The sequence below is a fragment of the Macrosteles quadrilineatus genome, unplaced genomic scaffold (genome assembly GCF_028750875.1).
Source record: "Macrosteles quadrilineatus isolate MER2022 unplaced genomic scaffold, UCM_ALF_1.0 Scaffold_4__1_contigs__length_99947679, whole genome shotgun sequence".
NCBI classification, from domain to species: domain Eukaryota; kingdom Metazoa; phylum Arthropoda; class Insecta; order Hemiptera; family Cicadellidae; genus Macrosteles; species Macrosteles quadrilineatus.
Genome location: NW_026542597.1, coordinates 1176236 through 1201358, shown reverse-complemented (window position 1 = coordinate 1201358; position 25123 = coordinate 1176236). Strand labels below are relative to the sequence as shown.

General features: G+C 34.3%; 1 protein-coding gene and 1 long non-coding RNA gene across 3 annotated transcripts in view; one reads left to right on the top strand and one right to left on the bottom strand.

The window, feature by feature from the left end:
- Window positions 1–24665, top strand: part of LOC128993534 (bromodomain-containing protein 8-like) — a 46456-nt gene extending 21791 nt beyond the window's left edge. The window contains exons 10-20 of one of the 2 annotated variants that reach the window (XM_054417505.1): window positions 699–815; window positions 1698–1832; window positions 2711–2800; window positions 4096–4278; window positions 4853–4979; window positions 8466–8577; window positions 9695–9788; window positions 10693–10817; window positions 12054–12194; window positions 21548–21725; window positions 22985–24665. In XM_054417505.1, coding sequence (XP_054273480.1) covers window positions 699–815; window positions 1698–1832; window positions 2711–2800; window positions 4096–4278; window positions 4853–4979; window positions 8466–8577; window positions 9695–9788; window positions 10693–10817; window positions 12054–12194; window positions 21548–21725; window positions 22985–23152 — 1470 coding nt within the window. In that variant the 3' untranslated portion in view covers window positions 23153–24665. The remainder of the gene's footprint in view (window positions 1–698; window positions 816–1697; window positions 1833–2710; window positions 2801–4095; window positions 4279–4852; window positions 4980–8465; window positions 8578–9694; window positions 9789–10692; window positions 10818–12053; window positions 12195–21547; window positions 21726–22984) is intronic. The other variant, XM_054417506.1, reaches the window with a different exon arrangement.
- LOC128993535 (uncharacterized) lies at window positions 13089–19641 on the bottom strand. The gene is made up of 4 exons (XR_008490766.1): window positions 19555–19641; window positions 18563–18724; window positions 14688–14800; window positions 13089–13190 (listed from the first exon to the last, which is right to left on the bottom strand). It is a non-coding gene; the product is annotated as an uncharacterized LOC128993535 (long non-coding RNA).
- Window positions 24666–25123: the final 458 nt, after the last annotated feature.

The following is a 25123-nucleotide window of genomic DNA, read 5'->3' as shown; positions in this document are numbered from 1 at the left end:
AATTGATAGAGCTTCTTTCTATATTGCGTTGAATGGAGCCCAAAACCACAGAAACTTGTTGTTAAATTTGGACATCGTATTGTAAGAAACTTTTGTTACCTAGACAAAAAAAGAACAATTTTCGTGCAGAGTTGTTAGTGGTAACCCTAAAAGTAAGGATGAAAAAATTAAATACTTTACTATAAAAACTAGAATTTATTTTTTCAAATAGCATGCGTACAAGCAAAATCTGAATCGGAATCTGAAACCAGAATGAAGAATTCATTCCGGTAAGCAGGTGCCTGCTCGCCGGCTCGGAAACCGGCGGCCACTATGAACACTTCGATTTAAATGCAAGTGCCATTCCTGCGCCGAAAATCTGAATCTGAATCAGCGCGCACTTTGGACGTACTGTAAGCTCTTGTTACTCTAACTCTGGATTATTTCTTGGTTCTAATTTCATAATTTATTTGAAATAAGTGGTGTTTGCAAATTTCATCCCAATATGGTGAGCAATGTATTTTGGCTTTTAATTAATTCAACTAAAATAAAATGTATTAAAAATAGGAATCTCACAAGCATTTGATAAAACCCAGAACAATTATTCCTGCAGAGTTAAGTTTATTCATAAAAAACTGTATTCATTATCTGTAACCTTTCATTAAGTGGGAACAGTTTTGTAAAGTTTAAAAACATGAAATTTTTCTTTGTTTGACCAGGAGCAGGATGGAGAGCAGGAGCAGAAGTCATTGACCAACCTACAAGACCCTGACACCATGGAGGAGCAGCAGTCCATCACGGAGCTGGACAGTCAGACAGTCGACATGATTGTAGGGGTCAGTATTGTACAGTTCTACAACCTTGAATGTTTCTGTGTTTGACCAGGAGCAGGATGGAGAGCAGGAGCAGAAGTCATTGACCAACCTACAAGACGCTGACACCATGGAGGAGCAGCAGTCCATCACGGAGCTGGAGAGTCAGACAGTCGACATGATTGTAGGGGTCAGTATTTTACAGTTCTACAACCTTGAATGTTTCTGTGTTTGACCAGGAGCAGGATGGAGAGCAGGAGCAGAAGTCATTGACCAACCTACAAGACGCTGACACCATGGAGGAGCAGCAGTCCGTCACGGAGCTGGACAGTCAGACAGTCGACATGATTGTAGGGGTCAGTATTGTACAGTTCTACAACCTTGAATGTTTCTGTGTTTGACCAGGAGCAGGACGGAGATCAGGAGCAGAAGTCTTTGACCAACCAACAAGACTCTGACAATATGGAGGAGCAACAATCCATTACTGAACTGGGTAGTCAGACAGTCCACAAGATACAGTAGACTCTCGTTCATCCGAATTGGCCTTGTCCGAACTCCCGTTAGTCCGGATCGGCAATCGTGATTTTTTTGCGGTAGAACTCCGATTATCCAAGCTAATTTCATCTCCCCCACCCAGCATCAACACCGCAGCGTTATCCCTGGGGCGTTACAGTAATTTTTCGTCATCATCTATGAATATGCACCCATATATACAGTACTGTATTTGCCTCAGGAGCATTGACCAGGAGCAGTCGTCAATGACCAACCTACACAACTCTGACACTATGGGGGAGCAACATTCCATCACTGACCTGGACAGTCAGTTGGTCAATATGATAGTGGCTGATGGTGGGATCAGCAGTATTGTAGAGTTCTATAACATTCAATGTTTCTGTGTTTGACTAGGAGCAGGACGGACAGGACGGAGAGCAGGAACAGTCGTCATTGACCAACTTACAAGACTCTGACACCATGGAGGAGCAACAGTCCATCACTGAACTGGACAGTCAGACAGTCAACATGATCGTGGCTGGTGGTGGGGTCAGTATTGTTTGCCTTGGCACATGTTTAAAAATACTTCTATATTGGTTTATCTTCCTTAATGATAAGCTAAAGATTGTTTCAAAGTTAGTTTTATCCGGTTGATGTAGATTGAGTGGTTCTGTTTACCACTAGTGTATAGCTCGTGACATCTAAGCTGGCACTTGGCCGATTGCTACTAGTACCTATGTCAACTCAAAAACATTATGTCCCATCATGCGGGTTGCATCAACTGTCCTAGCGAGCCATATAAAGGCGCTCAAGTACAAAATACAAGGGGAGTCAACCCCGTGAGGCAGCGGAAATGGGACGGGTGGTGTTTGCAGTCCAACACTGCATTTGAATTTATATAATCAGTAGCTGTTCTTTACAACCAAACTGAAAGCACAAATCGTAAAATCTGCCCTATAACCAGTGAAACATCTTTTCATCAACACAAGCGCTCAAAGTGAAAGTATAACCATAACACACATAAAAACTTTTAGATTTTACAATAGGATTATAAGTCTGTGTACAGGCTGTGATTTGTTTGTTTGTTTATGGACAATAATGTTCCCATTTTCTAGTTTGTGTGTCATACACAATTGGCCATCAAAAATTTCCAAAGTCTGAATGAAACTTAATCAAAGTGAGAGCCTAATGTTATGTCTTTTATACATATTACCAGGTCTACAGAGCGTGTCTTAAAAACGCTTATGTTATTAAGAAGTTAAAACTTGTACTAGTAAATGGAATATTATTTATCAGTGGAGAAATAAACACTATCACCTAGTGTGCACAGAACAAAAACAACACATTGAACAATTATGGTGTTTGAACAAAAACGATGCCATTTATTTTTGTGATTTAATGTAATTGAAGTAAATGTGATGTTTTAGGTAATATCTGTGAGTCATGACACTTCTGGTGAACACTTAGAAGAGGTTACATCTTCAGACATACAAAACAAAGACGATTCCGAGGCTGCTGTAAGTTTTAGAACCACATTTTCTAGCTTGAGACCATAAATGTAAGGCGGATAATTAGGCCTATAAGAGGGGTTTGCAGAGTGGGCTTACAGAAAGGGGACTTAAGATTCAAAGGATGGGCTCAATTAATTTAAACGTACAAGAGAAGGAAGCTACAATTTGAATTTATACAGACATAGGTCTCGCTCCTTAATGTATGAAATGACAGAAATATGTAGAAAAGCAGGACTAGCATTAGTAATTATAATGTAATGTGTACCAATCAACATGTCATCATCACTATAATCCTTGATTGTGACATCATCGTGAACATCTCCAGGGTTATGTTGCGGTTGGGGGGGGGGGGGGGGTTGTCATCATCAACATCGTCATGTCTAACTGCCACGGGATCATTGACACTTTGTCTTGCGGTCACAAACCAATTGTAAAATGTTCCACATTTGTGGTGCCATTGCCAATATTTATCGGGGTCCTAAAATATCCATCCATCCCTTCTTTGTTCACAAGCAATGGATGATAAGTGATATAAGAACAGGAGTGATATTGCTAATCATCACTATTAGCAAGTGTTCACATAACTATACTGTACAAAATAATTGTTGATTAAGAATGTACAATAAGTTATTTTAACCCCTCACAAGGCCAGGGCAAGACAAAAGTGGCGACACCGCAGTCCTGGCCTTAGGAAAAATTCTTGTGGAACATCTGCGTTATGCTAATGTTTAAATATTTTTAATGTTTTTATAATTGTGACTAGTAGGCCGGTGAATGCTGAGTTGCCACATTTTTGGGTGCGGCCTTTTATTGAAGGATGCTATTATTTTTTGCATGGCATTAATTTTACATGACTGATATAGTAGAATCTTGCCCAATATTTTACTGTCTCTTGATTTAGATATGGGTTTTGTTCTGTTGAACATTTTAGATTTTATTCTATAACTAAACTTTAACTCTAGTCTAAAACATTGAATTGTATGTCAACAATTATTTTTTTCAGTGATAAATCATTCAAAAAAGGACATGACATTCGCAGTTTTTTTTATCCAAACCAAATCTTGTTCAATTGATTTTTTTTGGGCAAACTATCAGAATTATAATTTACACACTGTAACATTAGTACAAGCCCTTTGTAGGCCCACACATTTCATTCATAGGGCTTTGTCCTATTGCCTTTAACAGCTCCTCTTCCATACAGGCACACTTGATTATGTTAGTTTCTTGAGTCAATCATTGATTTAATCTGTATTTTTAAACATGTAGCCACTGACTATTTACTTTGTTTGTTTGATCTGTAGGAATCGTTGGACGGAGCCAGTGACAATGGAGAGATCAAAGAGACAGAGGCAGAGGTGGACAACTTCATCATCGGACCGGAGACTCCCAAGAACAACTACGTGGTTCAGCTGCTGTATTCCACTCCCGACAACTCCATGGAGGAAGAATCCAAGACGCCAGAAGTGAAGGGATCGCCAAAAACAGTGAGTCTACCTTACTCTAGGATTTTCAATCTAGAGATAGGAAATGTGCCCAGTCGTCTAGGCAGGCATTCAATAGTAAGAGGCATACAACTAGTGGGCGTAGTCATGGATTATAGATAGGACGAGAATGTAATGGGTTGTAGCCAAATTTTGAATAAAAATGAATGTAATTTATTTTATCTACTATAGTGTGCTGATATCAATTATTGATTTGTGATGAATATTGAATTCTAAATATTCAAACTAAACTGAAAGGACAATTTTCCATTAACCCCAGCATCTTTGATATCATATCAACTATCACAGTAAATATAAAAAAAAATAATAAAAATAATCAATGGTAAAATAATAAAGGGGAAAAATATAGTTTTTGACTAGTGATGTGTCGATATAAAAATTTATCGATTCTCGATACCGATACTGATACCTGAAAGATTGATTCTCAATTTTCAGTACCGATAGCACTTTTAAACATATTCAATATGGGTTGATTATTAATAGTTTGTGCCACAACATCAATATTTGATTATTTATTTATTGGTTATTGCTGTAAACCTGATAATTGTCTCTGTAGCCTGGAGGGGCCGTGCTGGAAGTGGGAGGCGAGATGGTTAGTCTAGGAGGGGCTGTGGTGGTGGAGGAAGAAGTAGACACTACAGTACATGAGGTGGAGGTTCTAGTGTCTGATCTAGACAATACAGGTTAGTATCTAGCCTTGATATTCTGTATAGGCCTACAGGGTGTCTCAAACATTTGTGGCTGACTATACAGGGCCCTAGTGATGGTCAAAACCAGAAATTTCAAATCTCAAAACCGAAACCAAAACTTTAAAAATCGAATCCCGAATCTAGAATCTCAAAACCTAAACGCGAAAAATACACATAATCATAAAATGTTGTATGCAATCAAAACTGAAAGAGATCGACCAAGACATAACATAAATATGTGAATGTGACTGATAATCTTAAAACCCAATACAACATAATTTTCCATAAAAAAAAAACATTAATATCTAACACCAACATAAACATGAATATTAGATTAATTAGAACATTTAGGCCCGATTTCACCAAATTCTGGCTAACGATGGTTTAGTTAAACTTCGGTTAAAACTAACCGATGATTTAAACCACAGTTAAGGAAATCTGGTTTCACCAACGAAAACGCGTCAAAACTAACGCTGGTTTTATAAACGAGAGTTTAGAGTAAAATCCAGGTGGCAGTGGCAGTGAACTGTCATAATACCGGGCTGTTACGGGAGCAAGTAAACATAACCTAGAAAATAAATCAGTGTTTATGAGGTAGTGAAAACAAAACTGGAGACAGCACGCTTACAGGAATACAATAGATTATGAGCAAAATAACAACAGAAAGCAAGAATAAATACCATAAGTAAATAAAGGCAAAGCAATGTTGATCAAACATATTCGAGGAACAAATTGGTTGAGTTTTGCGGTCGAGTCAAGACTCATCAATCCAACTTTTTACAGGGATGTTCAATATTCTGTTTGTTCACTAACCAGTTTGGTACATTTAAAGTAGTGAAAAAAACTGGAGTCAAAAGAATTAGAAGAACGAGACACAATGAAGATAACACCAAAATAATTATTTTCTATAAAATACTAGCAGAATAATGACAATTTAGGTTTAGATTTTGGTTTACTTACGTCTGACCGAACGCAAAACAATTGTTTGAACGTTGGTTAGGGTTACCCAAAGCCGGGAGAAGGAAAGGGAGCCTATTTTTTCGTTCAATGAAATAATAAATGTGATAATGTTGGTAGAAGAGCCGGGACACTCTTTTTATCCGGGATGTAAGAGTACGGCTCTTGATCGCCAAACAGTTCAATGCGGTCGCTGATCACAGATATACGCCTTAACTAAAAGCCTTGTGGGATAACCTATAGCAATGCACTATGTCGGATAGCCTAAACACAAACCACTACAGTAGTTTGTATTCATTTCCTAAAGATAAAGGCTAAACGTTTTGATAGTTCATATCTAATAATAAAATCAATTTCATCTTTGTTATTAAAATCAAATAATTAACCCTTTCTCTTATCCACCTTAGTTAGACGAACAACATAGGCTTTTCTTCATTGACATCACTTACTTTCAAAAGCTAATTCGTACCGTATTCTCTTCTACCATTTCGCCTTTCCATATAAACTTTAAACTTAAAGCCAGCTGATATTTACTTAACGGAAGATTAAAGAAGTTAACCGGTCAAAATTGGGCAGTTAATTATCTAACGACGGTTTAGTCTAAACTAGCGCTAACGGCGAGTGTTGAAATCCGATTTCGTCAGTTAAGAGCTAACTGCAGTTAGAGCAAGGCTTAACGGTGGTTTAAAAGTTTGGTGAAATCGGGCCTTAGTGGTCAATATTTCTTTGTGTTTAGTAAATATTGATGTGGAACTGAATTGTACCCAGTTAGGCTATAGTATTTAAGATACCTTTTGAAGATCAGGATAAAATTTACTTGTTTTATTACTGTTAATGGTGATGTTTGCTCTGTTGCTACCAGCTTGTTTGGAAACAGTGTTAAAAACAATAACAATGGCACAAAAAAATTTCAGCAGTTTCAAAGATAAAACTGCCAAAATCTTCAATTTCTAAACTTTTGAATCTCGAAACTTGGTAATCGAATCTCGAAACCGAAACTTTTCCTTAATTTTTGATTGTTTTGAGACTTGAGATTCGGTTTTGACACATCACTACAGGGCCCAATTACCCCCTAAATATACCTAAATAAGTTAAGGATTTCCAGTAATTTTTTTACATTCTGGCCTAACTTATCCATAATCTGTCATAAAAGATTCAAAGCATGTTGGTGATATTCGTATGATACTTGATATTCACGGTAGAGTCTTTGTAATTAAATGTCTCCACGAATATTTTTATCTAACTTTATAAACTTTGAAATGGCAGTCTTTTAAAATGTCCTAAAATTGATAGCGAGTCTCTAAATAAAAATTATACACAGTAGCAGATTTAAAAAATAAAATTCATGGTCAAGTGTAATAACACTTTGATATGTGAGAATTGGTTAGTAAATAAAAAAGTAATGGCAATTAATCTATAACGTAAAAAAATTCAAAATGGCGGTCTTTATGAACTTTTAAGTAATATCTCTCTAAATTGAGGCTGTTCTATAAATTTCCTTTCCAGAGTTTGTAGAGTTCAGGTTTCATTGATCACGTTAGGCCAATATGGACATCTAATTTATTTTACCAAAAATCATCTCAGTATGTCAAAACTTAAATTTATTTACATTTGTTTTACTGTCAGAAGTTGTAAGTGCTATACAATCTTGTATAGTTCAGCTAGCATGAACTAGCTTGTCAGCTTCTACTACACAAAAGCTGCCAGTTCCTTGTAATATTCTGATTCAGGACTGGTGATTCAGAGTAGGGAGACAGCTAGCTCAGCTGTTTTGTGTTGCACAACGTCCACGTGCGAGTTACATAATGTCCTCTAGGTGCTACACACTGTGTTTGGTTGTTTGCCATGTAAATAATATTAAATTGTAATTTTGCCTGTTTTGTTTGATTGATTATCACTTGGTTTTTGTGGAGATTTTTATTGATTTATTTCTTTAGGCGTTTGCAAGAATCATTAAGAAATATGAACATACCAGGTAAAATTCGTACTATGGTTATCTAGCCTTATTCATTCATTAATTTGTTAATTCTTTTATTCATTTATTTAGACAAAAATGTTACTGATTTTCCTGGTATTGTGTTGTGGAAGCCTACTTTTCATAGCAGATGATTATCTGGTTAGGTCGTTAGGTCCAATTAAAAAAAAAGTTCTTAGATATCTGAATTAAGAATTTAAAATTGGTGTTTTCTTCCAGAGTAGATCTGGCTCTTTCAAAAGTGCATTAAGTTTAACATTTCCTTGGGGAGCACTTTTTGGGGATGATTTTAGCCGACAGCCATTTGGTTTTGTGTGTTAGTAGCTTAAATCTGGCTTTAGGACATAAACAACATCTTCCCCTATAAGGAATTGTACGTGAATTATATCTTTTATTTCCTTAAGTATTGCTCAACAAATGTTTTCCTGTTTACACAATCCTACCCCAGTTGTTTTACTGTTTAAACCATTAGTATTCTTGTGAGGACCTGAGAATCGCATGCTGGACTTGACCTAGTATAGATTTTAAATCTTTAGTTTTGTTTTCAGTCAGCAGCAGTCACAGGATGGAGGTGACGGATGTGAAAGAATCCACCATCTCCAGTACCAGCAGCACTCCGGTCTTGGAAGAGTGTAATGCCATTTCTACACCTGTCACCAGGTAAACATCAGTAGTTTTGTATAAAAATGACCATTATGAAGCTGCAACTTTTAAGCCACCGTCTTATCAGCTTAGCCATTTCACCAGCTATAGCCTCGTTCACACCGGGCGAGTTTACAAGCTACTCGCCAGCGTGTTAGAAGCCGGCGAGTGTGCTAGTATTCGTTCACACGGAGCTTGTCCACTTGCCAACTCGCAGAGGTGTAGAAAGACGTTGGCGAGTGCGCTTGTAGTCGTTCACACGATGCTTTTTCCACACGCTCAGTAGCTAGCTTGAACCAAATCCTCCGACATCTTTGAATAACATGCGCACAAGCACAAGCAACTGTGTTCACACTGGACTACTTTACACGCCTACTCGCTCAAAAGCTGGCGAGTTGGCGTGTAAAGTAGCGGCAGCGTCAACTTTTTCCAGAGCTTTTTACAAGCAGCTTTTGAGCGAGTTCGTCGTTCACACTGAGCTATTTTACTAGCTGCGTGTAAAAAAGCCGGTGTGTAGCTTTTAAACTCGCCCCGTGTGAACGGGGCTTATGTCTGTAATGACAACAGGCTGTGAGGCTTGGTAAGTTTAACAAGACGGAGGGTCTTGTTAAATTCCAGGATCCTCTAAAGACGGAGGTGCTTGTTGAAACAAACCCTTTCTATAGAGGCTCCTGGAATCAAACGGCCTGTTCGAGCTGTCAATCTGTTGACAAATCCAGCTTCTAAAACTGTTTCACTTGGTTGAAGTAGAAATTGTCACTACTTTCACCTAAGTTAAAGGGTTTACACTTTTCCTACATAGCCCAAGTTAAAGGGTTTACACTTTTCTTGCATATATTAACTGGAGCAAGGTTTTAAACTGCATCAAGTTTGTGTTAGTAGTAGCATAATAATAATGAATTATTTTAATGAAAACATTACACTGACTGATACAAAAATAATATAAAAATAACCTAAGTAGACCGCATGAAAACAACCTGATAGAAATTTTAGAAGATTTTTGTTACAGCTATCGTAATTCGACAGAAATAAGCAACACTGATTCAAATACCAACAAATTGTTTCCCTGTAGTCTGCTTTAGTGTAAGTTGTAAATTTATATCTTTTATACTGAAAATGTTTTGTTATTTTCAAGTAAATATGAAAGTGAGGTTGAAGTGAAAACTGAAGAAGATAAACATTCAAAAGACAGCCCTTCCACATCCTACCAAATGACTGCAAAAATTATTGTAAGTACCCTAAAACTTGGCTAGAAACAAAAAAGATAAATGTTAGGTTAGATTATACTCTAGAACACATTCTATGATAGAATAATGTGGGCTTTATCAAACACATATTAATTATTTAGATCTAGGGGTTGATTTCAAATACTAGTTAGGTAGTTGATTTTTGGTTCCAACTGATCTGAATTGATACTTCATTTTCCTTGATTTTGGCTATCTGTGTGATTGGGAAATATACAGAGAATAAAATACAGACTTCGGTTCAGTAAAGAAGTTTTGTAAGTTGGTAAGAAGGTTAAAAATATATTCCTTGTTTAATTTGCAAACTCCTTTTTCAAATAGACGTAAGCAAAGTCTGCAAACTGATATCATAAGCCTACTGAAATGAACTATGATTACAATTAGGAATTGGTAGATTGTTGATATCACTGGTTCTTGGACATTGGTAAACCTACTATGAATCAATCCCTAAGTGTCAATACTGATACCAATATTTAACAGTTCATGAACAAAATTTGAATTTGAGATTTGATACACAAAATATGGCAATCAAATTGTTTGCAAAAAATTGCTGCATCTAGAATCAATGAAAACAAGGTCAGCGATATATTTACTTGTGTTAACACAAACAAAACACCATTAGCACATTTCAAAAACATTGGAGAATTAACAAAGCGTCAATTCAAAACTAACAATTTTACAGTCGAAAGTCAATTAGTTAGTACCAAGCAATTAATTACACTACTAAATTACCTAAAAGTTATACTTAATTCTGAACAAAAATAGTAGGCCTACAGTAATGTTTAAGCAATTTTGTTTTGTCTTTACCCATTCTGTTTACAGTAAGTCCCTACTAGTTAGACTTGATATTTCACTGTGTTATTTTCTCATTGTATCCTGTCTTGTGCAGGAGTCCAAGCCTGCCTCTCCTTGTGTGGAGGAGGAAGACGCAGGCAAGAGACCCAGTAAGAAGCGCCTCATCAGTGGAAGTGTGTGTTCTGATTCTAAACCTAGCAGCCCTGCTCCTCAGTTGCTGTATGTAGTATACTCATTGTATCTAACTGTTCCGTTTTGCAAAGGAAACAGTTTTTAATTTTTTTAGCCTAGTAATGCTCTACCCGGTTCCAGAATGTTCAATTAACATGGGAAAAAACAGTTTCCAGCCTATAGATAAAATGGAAATGAATGCGGGTAACGTTATTGTGAATAATACAAGTTGATCATACACTGTAACAATTTTACAGTGGACTAGCACTTGGGTTTTAAAGTTTTATAATATATGGATGTGGTACGGTAATAAGCTAAAGATTCTACTTCAGTAAAATTATAAGTTCAGGATTAGCCAACGTGTTCAGAAATATGTAGGCTACTTAGTCATAAATGCCCTGGAAAACTAGAGTACGTATCACTGTTGCTGCAAAAAATCTGTAAAAGCAGTTTATTATACATCAAAAATACTTAAATGAAATCTGTTCCTTGAGTTTTTATCAAATAGGCCTATACTTGTTAAGAGTCGGCAGGACCGCTGGCCATCTTGGATTTTCCGCCCATAACGACAATGTTAATGGTTGAAGCATATTACGGCATTGTTTATTAAGATAAAAAGTTGCAAAATATCTAATTTTAAAGCTATTGAAACTGCAGATGTGATTTGCTATCTACTTTTTAATTTTATTTGTTATTATTTTGCCAAACTACATAAATATATTGACTTAAACTGTAATATTTTTCAACCTCTAAAACAAAAGTTTTTAAAATCCAGAAAGCAATTCACATGGAAAATATATTTAAGAATTACATACAATTTTCTGCTTGGTAATCAAGCTTACGGTGCATGATTAATATGATTCAACGTGAACGCATGTTATGCTGTTTGGTGCTAGGACAACCACTATTTAGTCCGGCTTACGGTCAACAACAATGCAAATTATTGACTCCTGCCGACTCATAAGCCTGTGTATTACAATTAATTAATTATGAACCATGTCATGAATAGCTGGACCTTTTTTATTAAAGCAACAATTCTACCTTCTAAGTCTATGTATTTTTTAAGCCTAGTTTCACTCGATGCATCAAATTCCAATTAGTGTTGAAGTTTGTTGTGGCAACTTAGTCCTTGCTTAATGTATGTTTAACATTAGCCTATGTAATTTGTTTTTATTCTTGTAAAACTTTTACAGTGTAGGCCTAAGCAAATTTATATTGCTGAGTAATAAAATTGTAAGTGTGAAACGAAACTACCCAATCTAATCTAGCACCCCCATCTTACAGGGAGGACAGCAAAGATAATCGCGCTTGGAAGAAGTCCATCATGTTGGTATACAACCGGCTGGCAACTCACAAGTACGCCTCCATGTTCCTGAAGCCTATCACCAATGAACAGGCACCTGCCTACGATACTGTGGTTCACAGGTACCAGCTGCATATTAAATAAATCAGAAATCCTTTATTGTCCTCCCACATAGCACCGAATATTTATTTGATATCAAATAGCTATCAAATTTTTGATATTTGAATATCAAATTGATATTCGCGAACATTCATTTGATATCAAATAAACGTTCAATTTAGGTTCAAACGTCACTCAATTTTACGTCAAATGAATATTCAATTTGAATATCTAATAAATGTAAAATTTGACATTCATAAATTTTTTGGTAAAATATGATAAAGAGAATATGATTGAATTTACATTCACATTTTAAATATGATAGTGATAAATATTGATATAACATTTTTGACATTCGAATATTAAATTGATATTCGCGAACATTCATTTTATATCAAATAAATGGTCAATTTAGGTTCAACCTCGCTTAATTTGACATTAAATAAATATTAAATTGAATATAAAATAAATGTCTTATGTATTGGTAAAATATGTTTAGAAGAATGAGGTTGCATTTAAAATTTCATGGTGATTAAAACAATAGCAGTTCAGTCCACTGTTCTTACCTTGATTTCACTTATTATTTTGAAGTTATAGGTAGGCTAGTTTGTTAGAGTTCTTGGGTTACCCAAAAATGTAAATATATATATATATATAAGTTATATATATTTCTTATTTGACAAAACATTTTAAATTGACCATTCTTTCATCTCTATCATCAAAAATATCCTTAAATGTTAATTTGGTTGGATTCAAAGTGTATTTAAAAATATGCTATTTTGACAAGAGGAGTAAATTTTCAATAATCCAATTAATAAAAATATCACAAAACAAATTGGTTTAAAACAAAATTGCATTCAAGGAAAACATTTTATAGAAAAAATGTTGTTTGTATGATCAAATAAGTTTAATTAAAAATTATTTAAACACAAATATAAAAAGATATGTACAATTTACAAAAAAAATAAATTCTGGTCTTCTTCATCTCCCAAATTGCCTTCTTGATTTTTCTCTTGTTCCTGTAAAAGAGGTTCAACAGAGTTATTTTCTAAGACAGCTATAGATAAAATATAATATGTTAGACAAGGGGTCTCCAACCTTTTTTTCCTCGGTGAGCACTTTTCGTCTAAAAACGCCACCGATTTAGTGACTAACGTTAATTGTTTGTTACTCTATCGAATCACAACAATCGATGCGATTGTAGTTGTCGTTTGTCACAAGGTAAAGGCTTTTTGTGATACGGACAAAATGAGAGCATTCTATTATAAAATTAAACTGTCCTAACCTAACCTAATTAACCAAACTTGCTGATAGTGAAAAAATCGAATTAAGGTTTACTACGGACAAAATGAGGGCATTCTATTGTAAAATTAAACTGTCATAAGCTAACCTAACTTGCTGATAATATAAAAATATACAAGATAAAAATCGAATGAAGATTAGATTTAACAAGAGCTTAGGTTTGCTGCTATGGAGAAGGTAAAAAGTTTTTTTTGAGCATACGTCAATAGTATAGGATAAAGTAAATAAGTTTGCCAAATTTTATCAAAATCTATCCATAAAAAAGTAAACTACATCAGTTTCCATTTTTTAATAATCTAAAATATAGTTCTGTTAATAAAATAAAATTATAAATGCCTCTAATTCTAACGAAAGATGTGCAGTTAAGAAGTAATCGCATTCTAAGCTAAATCTTTGACAAAAAGTGCAATGATTTTTTTGTGAGAATAGGCTATATAATTTGACACTTAAAATGTTAGCTAGTTTAAGATTTCAATTTGTAGTTCTGCCAATTAGGATCAATTTAAAATATATATTTTTAAATTAATCTGCTGCTACTTGACTACTGCTAATATTCCCTAGGCCTACTGAGAAAAAATTAGCAAGTGAGAGACATTTACTATGTTCCTATTTTAATACGTTAGCCTGCCAACTTGGACACAGGGACAACAATGACGGGTGTTGCTGGGATTGCAAAAGACAATCACGGCACTGTCGAGACTGCAGTATAATATGCTCATGAGTCTTGGCGAGATCACGGGAGATGATCACGGTATAGCTGAGACCACCTGACCACACGTGTTTACGCCATTGTGGGAGAATATCATTGGTGTTTGCTATAAAAAATATTAATTTTCAAAAACGTACGCTGGCTTTCTGCTGGCTGGAATAAAACTGCACGAGGGCCGGATGTAGCCCGCAGGCTGTAGGTTGGAGACCCCTTGGTTAGACACTTTTAAGACCTATTTTTTACTATATCTGTACTTTATAATTAAATTTGTCGATAAGGCATTGAGTTCTTGACAATAAAGAAAAAAGAGATGGATAAAACCGCAAATTAAGTTTTGCTCATTTGCATAGCCTGTCACTGAAAATTCACAATTGGAAAAGAAAACATCATAGTAGTTAGATGTAAGCCTACTCTGTTAATTATAATAAAATTTAAGTTCTATACTAGGTAATTAGATAAGCAATCTTTTCTTTAACCTAAATTATAAATAACACAATAAATTTACCTTGCATCAATCCTAAACTTTGCTGGGCGAAGCCAATTCTTGATTATAGTAGCAACAACATATATTTCCATTACACCACGATCTCCTAGTGTTCTTGCGTACCGGCACTGCCTCTGTATAATAAGAGATTAGTATTAGCACTAGAATTTGTATATTTTCATTTTCCTGATAAAACACCCAGGATAGCCTACAACTAGGTACACATATTAAATTGTTAGTGAAATCAATTTTATATTTTGATGGTCTGCTTCTTTTGAGTAGCCTTATTAAAGCTAGGTAAATCTAAATCTGAAAATTGAAAATTTTGACCTAGGTAGTGGTAAAAGTAATCCTCAGTCACTTAAACGGACAAATATTGAGGTGAGCACTGACTGAAATGAGTGCAACGGTCGGATGTAGTTGTGTGTGTGTATAGGCCTATGTGTGCGTTTAAAAAAATTCAACTAGCCTAATACCGGTACAGTTTTCTTTTACATAAGTTAGCACTGCCGGAATATTTATATAGTGTAAATCAAAGACTTCCTATATAAGTGGGTCACAAAAAAGAGAAGCTCTCTTAACTGTGTGATGAACCTTAGGCTACGTTAATATCCAAAAGGTACCTATCATGAATTAGGTTGTGTTTTGGCAGTAGGGCCTAACTTACCTACAGTTCCTAAGAGAACCTGCGATATATTATCGGACGGTATATATCCGATTCGATATTAATATTGCAAAACCAGATCACCAAATCTGCAAATCATAACTCAAATTGATGTTTACATAATGAAAAAACATAGGGAACGATGTACTGAATCGGATAATTATTGATATATAATGTTATTCATCCGATAATGTATCGCAGGTTCTCTGCGGATCTGTATCCGTTATGGCAAAAAAGAAATACTTAAAAATCCCCAACATCACAAAATACAAGGTCACAGCAAGAAATTTTATGGCGAATCAAACAGAAAAATTGAAATAAAAACACCTAAGATTGAAACTTTGTAATAGGCTACCTACTGTAGGTATAACTTATTTTAACTTTGAGAAAACCTAATTGAAATATATGTAAGTCTACCTATTATTAATGTCTGATTGGGTCATTCCATTTCAAATCATCCAATAAAAAAATAAAATGTCACCCATGACCTCAGATTTGGCTGAATTTTTTTTTATTTGTTCATTTGACCATTTTAATAAGATACACCAAGTTTTAAAAAATTATCTTAAATAGTTTTTGAGTTATGAATTTTTGAAATTTTGCTAAATACACTTATAACGGCGCTTCCGAGGCGAAAAGGTTCGGTGACGTTCTTATATAAAAAAATCCATAACTTCTACAATATTTAACATAAAGCAATAGTTTTTTCACCAAAATGTTCAGAAAAATCAGAGGATTATAGAAAAAATACATTTGGCTAGTCGTTTCTTCACATTTATATGTAATGCATTGCTAAATTTAAATTTTGAGTTATTTTTTAATTTACAAACAAAAAATCTTTAAAAGCGATTATTGACCAAAGGCATAGCAGTAACCAAAGCATTTTTTTTTTTTAATTAACCCTAAAGATATAAACTAAAGTAATCTGGAATAAAATTAATGGTTTTTTACCAGCTAATATTTTTTTTATTCATATAAGTTACAATATGGGTTATGGCGAAGAAATCCTATGAAATCGATAACTTGACTTTGCTATCCAAGTTTAAAACCTATAATATTCATCCAATTGCAAACAACATATTTTAATTAAATTACAATGACTTGTCAATAGTCAATACTTAAAATGTATGCACTAACCCTTAGATATTAATTGTGAAAACATGTGTTTTTAACTGTTACCGGTACCGTATACTAGGCTGTACATAAAATTAAAGCTGCAGTAAATGATGGGCTATACCAATTGTACTTACAAAGAAATGTATTTATTATTTATACAAGGGCTTATTGGATTAGAACATTTTTGTGATAATCATAAAGGCCTTTAACAGTAGAGGAGTTACCTTAGTTTTGGATATGGGTGCGTGTGAGCCTCAACATTTTCTTACAATGCAAGTCAGCAGCTTGAACTTCCTTTTCAGGAAAATAATACATCCTCCTTGAGCCTTTAGTTGTAGGTGGATTGACACTTGAAATTATGTTGCATAGGCCAGTAAAATGATTTTGCTGGTCCGTGGGGATGTAGAAATTTAACGTTAATATACTCAATGTCTTTTTTTTTCTCATGACTAATCCGAAACACCAATTGTCATCATAAATGCACAATGTAGTCAACCAAGCTATTGTCCTGTTAGATTTCAGCAAAAACAATTCCTATGTAATCTTACTAATATAAATGTGAAAGTTTGTGTCTTTGTTTGTGTGTTTGAAGTTCAATCACGCATAAACCACTGGACGGATTGGGCTGAAATTTGGCATGATGATAGCTTACATTCCCGATTAACATATAGGCATATTCTTACCTCAAAAATCCTTTCGGGCTCCGCTCCAGTTTGGTTGAGCGAAGAATATGCCTATAGTTAATCGGGAATGTAAGCTATCATCATGCCAAATTTCAGCCCAATCCGTCCAGTGGTTTATGCGTGATTGAACTTCAAACACATAAACAAACAAACAAAGACACAAACATTCACATTTATATTAGTAAGATTACAAAGGAATTGTTTTTGCTGAAATCTAACAGGACAATAGCTTGGTTGACTACATTTTGCATTTATGATGACAATTGGTGTTTCGGATTAGTCATGAGAAAAAAAAGACATTGAGTGTGATATTAAAGTTAAATTTCTACATACGGACCAGCAAAATTGTTTTACTGGCCTATGCAACATAATTTCAAGTGTCAATCCACCTACAACTTTAAAGGCTCAGGGAGGATGTATTATTTTCCTGAAAAGGAAGTTCAAGCTGCTGACTTGCATTGTAAGAAAATGTTGAGGCTCACACGCACCCATATCCAAAACTAAGGTAACTCCTCTACTGTTAAAGACCTTTATGATTATCACAAAAATGTTCTAATCAAATAAGCCCTTGTATAAATAATAAATACATTTCTTTGTAAGTACATAATTGGTATAGCCTATCATTTACTGCAGCTTTAATTTTATGTACAGCCTAGTATACGGTACCGGTTACAGTTAAAACACATGTTTTCACATTTAATATCTAAGGGTTAGTGCATACATTTTAAGTATTGACTATTGACAAGTCATTGTAATTTAATTAAAAGATGTTGTTTGCAATTGGATGAATATTAGAGGTTTTAAACTTGGATAGCAAAGTCAAGTTATCGATTTCATAGGATTTCTTCGCCATAACCCATATTGTAACTTATATGAATAAAAAAAAATATTAGCTGGTAAAAAACCATTAATTTTATTCCAGATTACTTTAGTTTATATCTTTAGGGTTAATTTAAAAAAAAAATTGCTTTGGTTACTGCTATGCCTTTGGTCAATAATCGCTTTTAAAGATTTTTTGTTTGTAAATTAAAAAATAACTCAAAATTTAAATTTAGCAATGCATTACATATAAATGTGAAGAAATAACCAACCAAATGTATTTTTTCTATAATCCTCTGATTTCTCTGAACATTTTGGTGAAAAAAACTATTGCTTTATGTTAAATATTGTAGAAGTTATGGATTTTTTTATATAAGAACGTCACCGAACCTTTTCGCCTCGGAAGCGCTGTTATAAGCGTATTTTGCAAAATTTCAAAAATTCATAACTCAAAAACTATTCAAGATAATTTTATAAAACTTGGTATATCTTATTAAAATGGTCAAATGAACAAATAAAAAAAATTTCAGCCAAATCTGAGATCATGGGTGACATGACCTGGATGAATGGGCATGGAATGACCCGATTGTAAATAAACAAAAAAAAAAACTTACGCAAGATAGCTGGCTTCAGATGCGGATTGCAAAAGAAAAATTTATCCCTCCTTCCCAGCCTAGGCTACAGGCTGCTAGACAGCCACTTTGTCACTCGGGAGAGTTGGTAAATTATTCACTGCTACCAAATAATAACTTCCACCAAAGCTGCAGAGTTATCAACTGAAACAATGGGGAGAAAACTACTTTTAGTTAAATTCATGCATACCTTTCTCTGGCCTAAATATGTATCAAAATTAGTTACGCCTAATCTTTGGTTGGTAAAGGAAGCAGCCAACAACTAAAAATACAAAAGACTAAGAGACAATACAGGGGTAGACTTTCGTATCTGTTGTCAAAAACAACCGAATGAAAATATCGATCGTTATATATTCATTTAGTTGTTTTTGACAACAGATACGGAAGTGTACCCCAATTCAGTTTAAAATGAAAAGGGATTTCAAATAGGCTCTGAGGCTATTTCTTTTATAATAGGCCTACCGGTAATTGTAACCTGGTTGAGGTAGAATAAGTTAGGCCTAGGCTAGCCTAAATTAAGTTAACTTATTCTTGATGGTAAATTTACCTAAACTTAAGTTAGTGACCGACGTAAAAATATAACCCACATAACTTAGTAATATTTCAAAATTAACAAGGTATTACAACACAGTATGGTATTCCATTTGCCTTGTAAACCAGTAAGTTAGTCCTACCTCTAGCCTATATATTGAACACTATTTTAATCCGAAAGTTGCCCTAAGCTAAATAAACTACTGGTTCAGTAAGAACTAAGCAAGCCGCCTAACTTAGTAGCTTAAGCCTAGGCCTAATTTGTATGCAGAAAAATACTTCCTCTAAAACAGATTGCCTATTTTGAGGTTTCAGATTTATTTATTTATACTTAAGGCATTAGGAATGATAAGTTGGCCAATTTAATTTGGACAGTAACTTAGGTCTAGGTAAGGCCAAGGCCTAAAATATGTCTATGTTACTACGTATACTTTTATACTTACATGCTCCAAGGATCAAAACGTGAAAAGATGTTCGGTGTATGTTATGCCAATGCCCAATACCCAGTCACAAACAACTCCTAACAGTGACACACACTAAACAAAAGATCAAAACACTTAAATTAACTTATTTGAGGTTATGTCTTGTTCTTCTTGATTGTCTTGTTCCTTCCATAGTTTATTTTCACTACTTTTGTAGCCTACTCAACAAGTTAGTTGGCATAGGTACATTTTACATAAATGTGTACTTTCCCTCAAAATGGGCAATTTGTTGGTTAATAAATAAATCAACACAGTGAGTAAACTGGCCACCACTGGTCGCGCGACGGATTTTGTAATTTGTAATGTTTTGTTTGCCGAGTTAGGTTAGAATTGTTGGTGAGTTGGTGTTTGGTCTTCAGTCAGTCTTCCTCTCTGAACTGAACCTTTCGTATGAATTGGCCAAGTCAAGCTCAAACAAGATACTTAACATATTTTTAGAGTTATATTACACTTAAAAAAATTAAATTTACGTTTGGTTTAATTTACTAGTAAAAATAAAATTATAAGGCCAATCTTTAAGAGTTTGAATTTTTTATTAATAAACAAAACTTTTAAAAAAGCTGTGTTTCCTATTCAATCTTCTTGAAATGTGTAGTAAGACATTCAGAAAAATATCAGATGTTGCAACAACTCCCCGCCGCCCCCCGCGAAAAGTCAAAATCCATCATCAATTAATTAAAAATTACAGTGTTCAGTGTTCCTTCCTATTATTAATTATTTTGAGATAATTGACCTCCAACCTCCATGTTACAAACTGTAGGCTGGGGACTAATTATTCTTTACTATAAAAAATTTGAAAAGTTAAATCTAACAATTTTTAAAACTTTAGTATATTTGGATATTTTTAAAGAGAAAATCAAAGTTTTAACATTTAGAATATTCAGATAATATTCTAAATTTGATGTTATTTGACTTTGATATTTTGAAGATACAATAAATATTCAAAGTTTGACATTGTTTGACTTTGACATTTTGAACATTAAATTAATATCAAATAAATATCAAATTTTTGATTTGACATAGTTTGATATATTGAACGTTTATTTGATATCAAATAAATATTCTGTGCTATGTGGGCTTAAGCAAAACAATCTTGCAATAGACATAGTCATATATTATGGTAAAATAGGGTTACACAGTAACCCAGTCAGACTAGATTAGTAAGCTAATATCACAGACAATAACAGGTAAAAATTTAAAAGTAAAAAGAAGGCTGTAAGCTGGGTGGAGAATATAGGCTACTAGATAAACTAAACATCAAAACTTAACAACTTTTACATCAAAAACTCTTTAATCACATAAAAAGGTTGTTCAACAAGCCAGTTGTATAGCCTATCTTTAAAAACCAACTCAGGCAACGCTCTTGACTCAGAGTGCAATACATTGAATAACTTTAAGCTCATGATTGAATGGTTACTGGCACATTTACTTAGTCTATGGGACGGAATTTCAAGTAGAGAGTTAGACAACCGGTTCCGTGCCCTCATTGTATCAATGACCTTTTTGATGGTGCCAAATATAAGATTATAACATAGTTTTTAAACATTGTACCACCTTATGAATGATTTCCTTAATGCTAAATTTATGTTGTGTTCTGTTCCATACAATGTTACAATAATGTTTTGTTCATATGAAAAGCTATTAACCTGATGTTCAAACTGATATGTTAAATATTTCCATACACAGCCCCATAGCCCTATTCCTTGTATCTGGATGAAAATGTAATGGTTAAAATAAGCTAACATGTGCTTTTTGGCCTGTAGAATAATCTGTCATTATAGAACAAGCGCCTTGAATTCAACCACAAAAGTTAAACCTTGACAGTTTAGTTTGTTAGATTTTGTTACAAAAAATATGATTGCCTTGTGTTAGGACATTGAAAGAAAACCCTTATTTCCCATTCTAACTTGGAAATACCAACCCTTCACGATTTAACACATATTTTTGTGTGTAGGCCGGTAGACTTGTTCACTATCAAGAAGAGAATAGAGGTTGGAGACTTGCGCACTACTGTGGAGTTCCAACGAGACTTGCTGCTGATGTTCCAAAACGCCATCATGTACAACAACAGCGAGTCCCTCGTGTATGAGATGGCCAGCATCATGCAGAACGAGTGTTTGCAACACATTGAGGTATCTTGTCCACTAATCTACATTGATTTAAAAATCAGTTGAATTCCAGTTATCGGCATCATTACTCATTAGGACCGCGTCCAGATAATAAAAAATTAGCTTATAATTGGATTTTTTAAGAAAAAATATACATTGCAGTGGCACTAGGCATCAATTATAGTCGCTGCGTTATGAACATATTCTACACACATTGAAATATGAAATGGATTCCTAAAAAATCCTGCAAAACACTGCAATGAACTAGATTTTTGGAAGAGTTTATTATTTATTTTTGTCTCCTAGTGGTTATCCAAATAATTGGCTATCTGGGTGAATGAATTTTTGGTAGTTGGAGTACTTCTGTACTTAGGCAGGATTCCTCTGACATTGTGGCTGCAGTCAATAACTTTCAACCTTATCGACTCTTCATAATTGAAATAATTACTACAGTATGTACACTGATCTTTTTTCATCAAAGAAGCATAGCCTACCCTGAAAAACTATGAAAAAAAATTAAAGTGCTCACTCTAAAAAAAAAGTATAAGGCTGGCTGTTGCACTTTTAACTGAACAGGGTCATTTCAGAGAACATTTTCAAGTGTTTCAGGCTTGGTGACAGTAACGCTGTCTGCCCTCTTACAGTTTGATGAATCCATCTAACATCTTGTAGAAGTAGAATGTGACATGATTCGAACATTGAGTATGCTCTGTGGGACCTCTGAACTAAGTTCACTAATCTAATTTCCCTACTTCTGTATTTGTTATTTCTTGAGCTGCAGAAAGGTTCAGTTTGAAGCAGAACAACTAGATTCATTTAGACATTAGAATGGCTCAGAAGGCCAAAAGAAACAGTTGTAGGAGTTGTTGTAGTTGTAAATTTAATTTAGTCTATTTATACTACAGACCCATCACACCTAGTACAAATTGTCAAAAAACTGTGACCATTTGCCAATAGCTTTGGGTAAACAACTGGATAAATACCCATTTTTTTGCTGCCTACTAAGCTTTTGCTCAATTTGTCTTTTGCATACTTGGTGTTGTTCCATAGTGAAAAATGGAAATAACTGGTAAAGATTGGATACTATTAAGATGTATTATTTTATGGATATTCAATACTGTAGTTGTTTTATTACTGTTTTAATTGTAATTTTTACTATTTTACAAGTGTTAAATAAAAATTGGTTTAGATTTAGATTACAGTTTAAATTTTTTTTTTTTATTCCCTCTCAGTGACTGATTCTTATTTTTATGATGCTAATAATAGCATTTTTCCCTCTACAGCTGATGGTGGAAGCAATGGGCGAAGGAGTTCCGTGGCGCAAGGACCCAGTCAATGTAGACAAGCTGCACACTCGGGCCCGAAGTGAGGCACCGAAAAGGAAGAGAAACTCTCTTGAAGATGCAAAATCTACCTTCACTCCAAAAAGAAGAAGAGACAACTCCACTTAGGTTAGAAAGTCAACATTTGTTAAAATTTTGGCCATTTACTGCAAGGCCCTTACTTCATAAGCATTATTCCTCTCGTTCTTTTGACTTGTAACAGAGTGTCCAGCTAACCTGGAAATTGTACTTCAATTTGGATGACCAGGAAAAATCTGTGAATTTTGCTCCTATTTTTTATGGCCTGAAAAATGTTATATCTTAAATGATCGCCAATATAATATGCCAATAATTTTGTGTAATTGTGTCAAGTAAGAAAATGATGATTGAGGATGATGATCATGAGTTCACAACGTTGCTAGGCTTGTGGAAGTCACAACAATTGTTGGAAACAATCACAAACATGGCAGCGATCGGTAAATCTTCATGGATGTTGCAATAATTAAAGATGTTGCCTCTATCACAGGAAATCAATACAGTTATTGATATGACTGCAGAAGACGATCTTGGACATTTTCATGATGGCTGGAGATAATCACTAATTTTGCTGAGTTAGCAGTAAACTGTCCCAAATTTTGGAACAGTTTTGAAAGTGGATTTTTTCAGTCCATAAGTGATTTAAAATAAATTAAATAATAGTGATAATAGATGCTTATAGTAGGCTACCTTATATGTATTTTGTAAACGTGGATTCAATATTTGAAACTCAAAGTTTAGGACAGATTTTACGATCACAAATTTTTCTGTCCTAGCAAAAAACTGAAACACAAAACCTCGATTGAATCTCAATTATTCGGTTCATAAGAATCCGTGAACAATTGCTAAATACAACGTGAAACAATTTTCTTATTGCCCATTGCAAACAAGCTTGTCTTGACTTATAGGCAGTAACCTTTGATGTGTAAGGGCCTTTAAGGTGTAACGCTGTTATCATTGGACTTATAATTAAACTTATGTATGGTTTATGTTTATACATTTTAGCAAAAATGTAAACAATCAACTTAAAATGCTATTACAAAGGCCCTGCTAAACACAACAAGATCTCAATAGTTGATAGTGGGTGATCACTGATATCAATGAATACAAACCTCTATAAGAAGCGCAATGCCTATGTTAAAAATTTAGTTTGGGAATATTTGAATTTCGGATAGTTCCCATGGCAGCCGCAAGGTAGCGAAGGCGCTACTATCACGACCGCGCTGCTAAGTCAGCTGACTGAGTGAGACAATGAATCGGCTTAGAGAGAGAGAGAGAGTTAGAGTAGTGCGGCTTCCGAGTCTGTCTATTCTCTATAAGCATTTAGCTTCTTATAGGGTTTTTTTCATTGATGATATGTTGGAATATCTAAGGAATGGCCTAACAATAACTCTCTGTTCTGTAACAATCCTTTTAATTTAATTTTTTTGGCAGTTATTAAAAGAGTTAATTTTTAGGGGATTGTCCTGTTTAACTTTTGAAAATGAAACTGTCATATTATCAAGATTACCAATATTTCCATAAGAAATATGTTTTTTATATGTTCTCAGGAGGTAGAAAAGAGATTTTATGTAGAGTTATTATAGTTTTTGTAATAAGCTAAGCAATTTTGTACAGTATTTGTAAATGTCGTGAATAAATTAAAAACTATACTTGATCTGGAGCGTTTTATTTTTCAGACCAAACTTTTGAAATATAAAACAAGCGTATTTTATTTATAGAAATAGATTATGCTGTAAAATAAAATATAAAAAAAGGATATAGTAAACTACAGGATTTATAAGCAATAAGTAATATATTTGTCTTATATAGGCTTACCTCCGTCAGTAGTCCAAAATTGTGTCTTTTTCAACTAATGTTGTTCAAAGCTTACATGTTTCGTTGCACTGCAACATCGTCAGAGCTTTTTGTCAAAAACATCAAATGATTTATACATAAAACAAAACACGGAACTTGAAACATTTAAACACGTAATAACACGATAGCGCTATCGACACGGCACGGCAGCGGTTGTAGGTAGACTGGGCCCATGTATAAATCATTTGATGTTTTTGACAAAAAGCT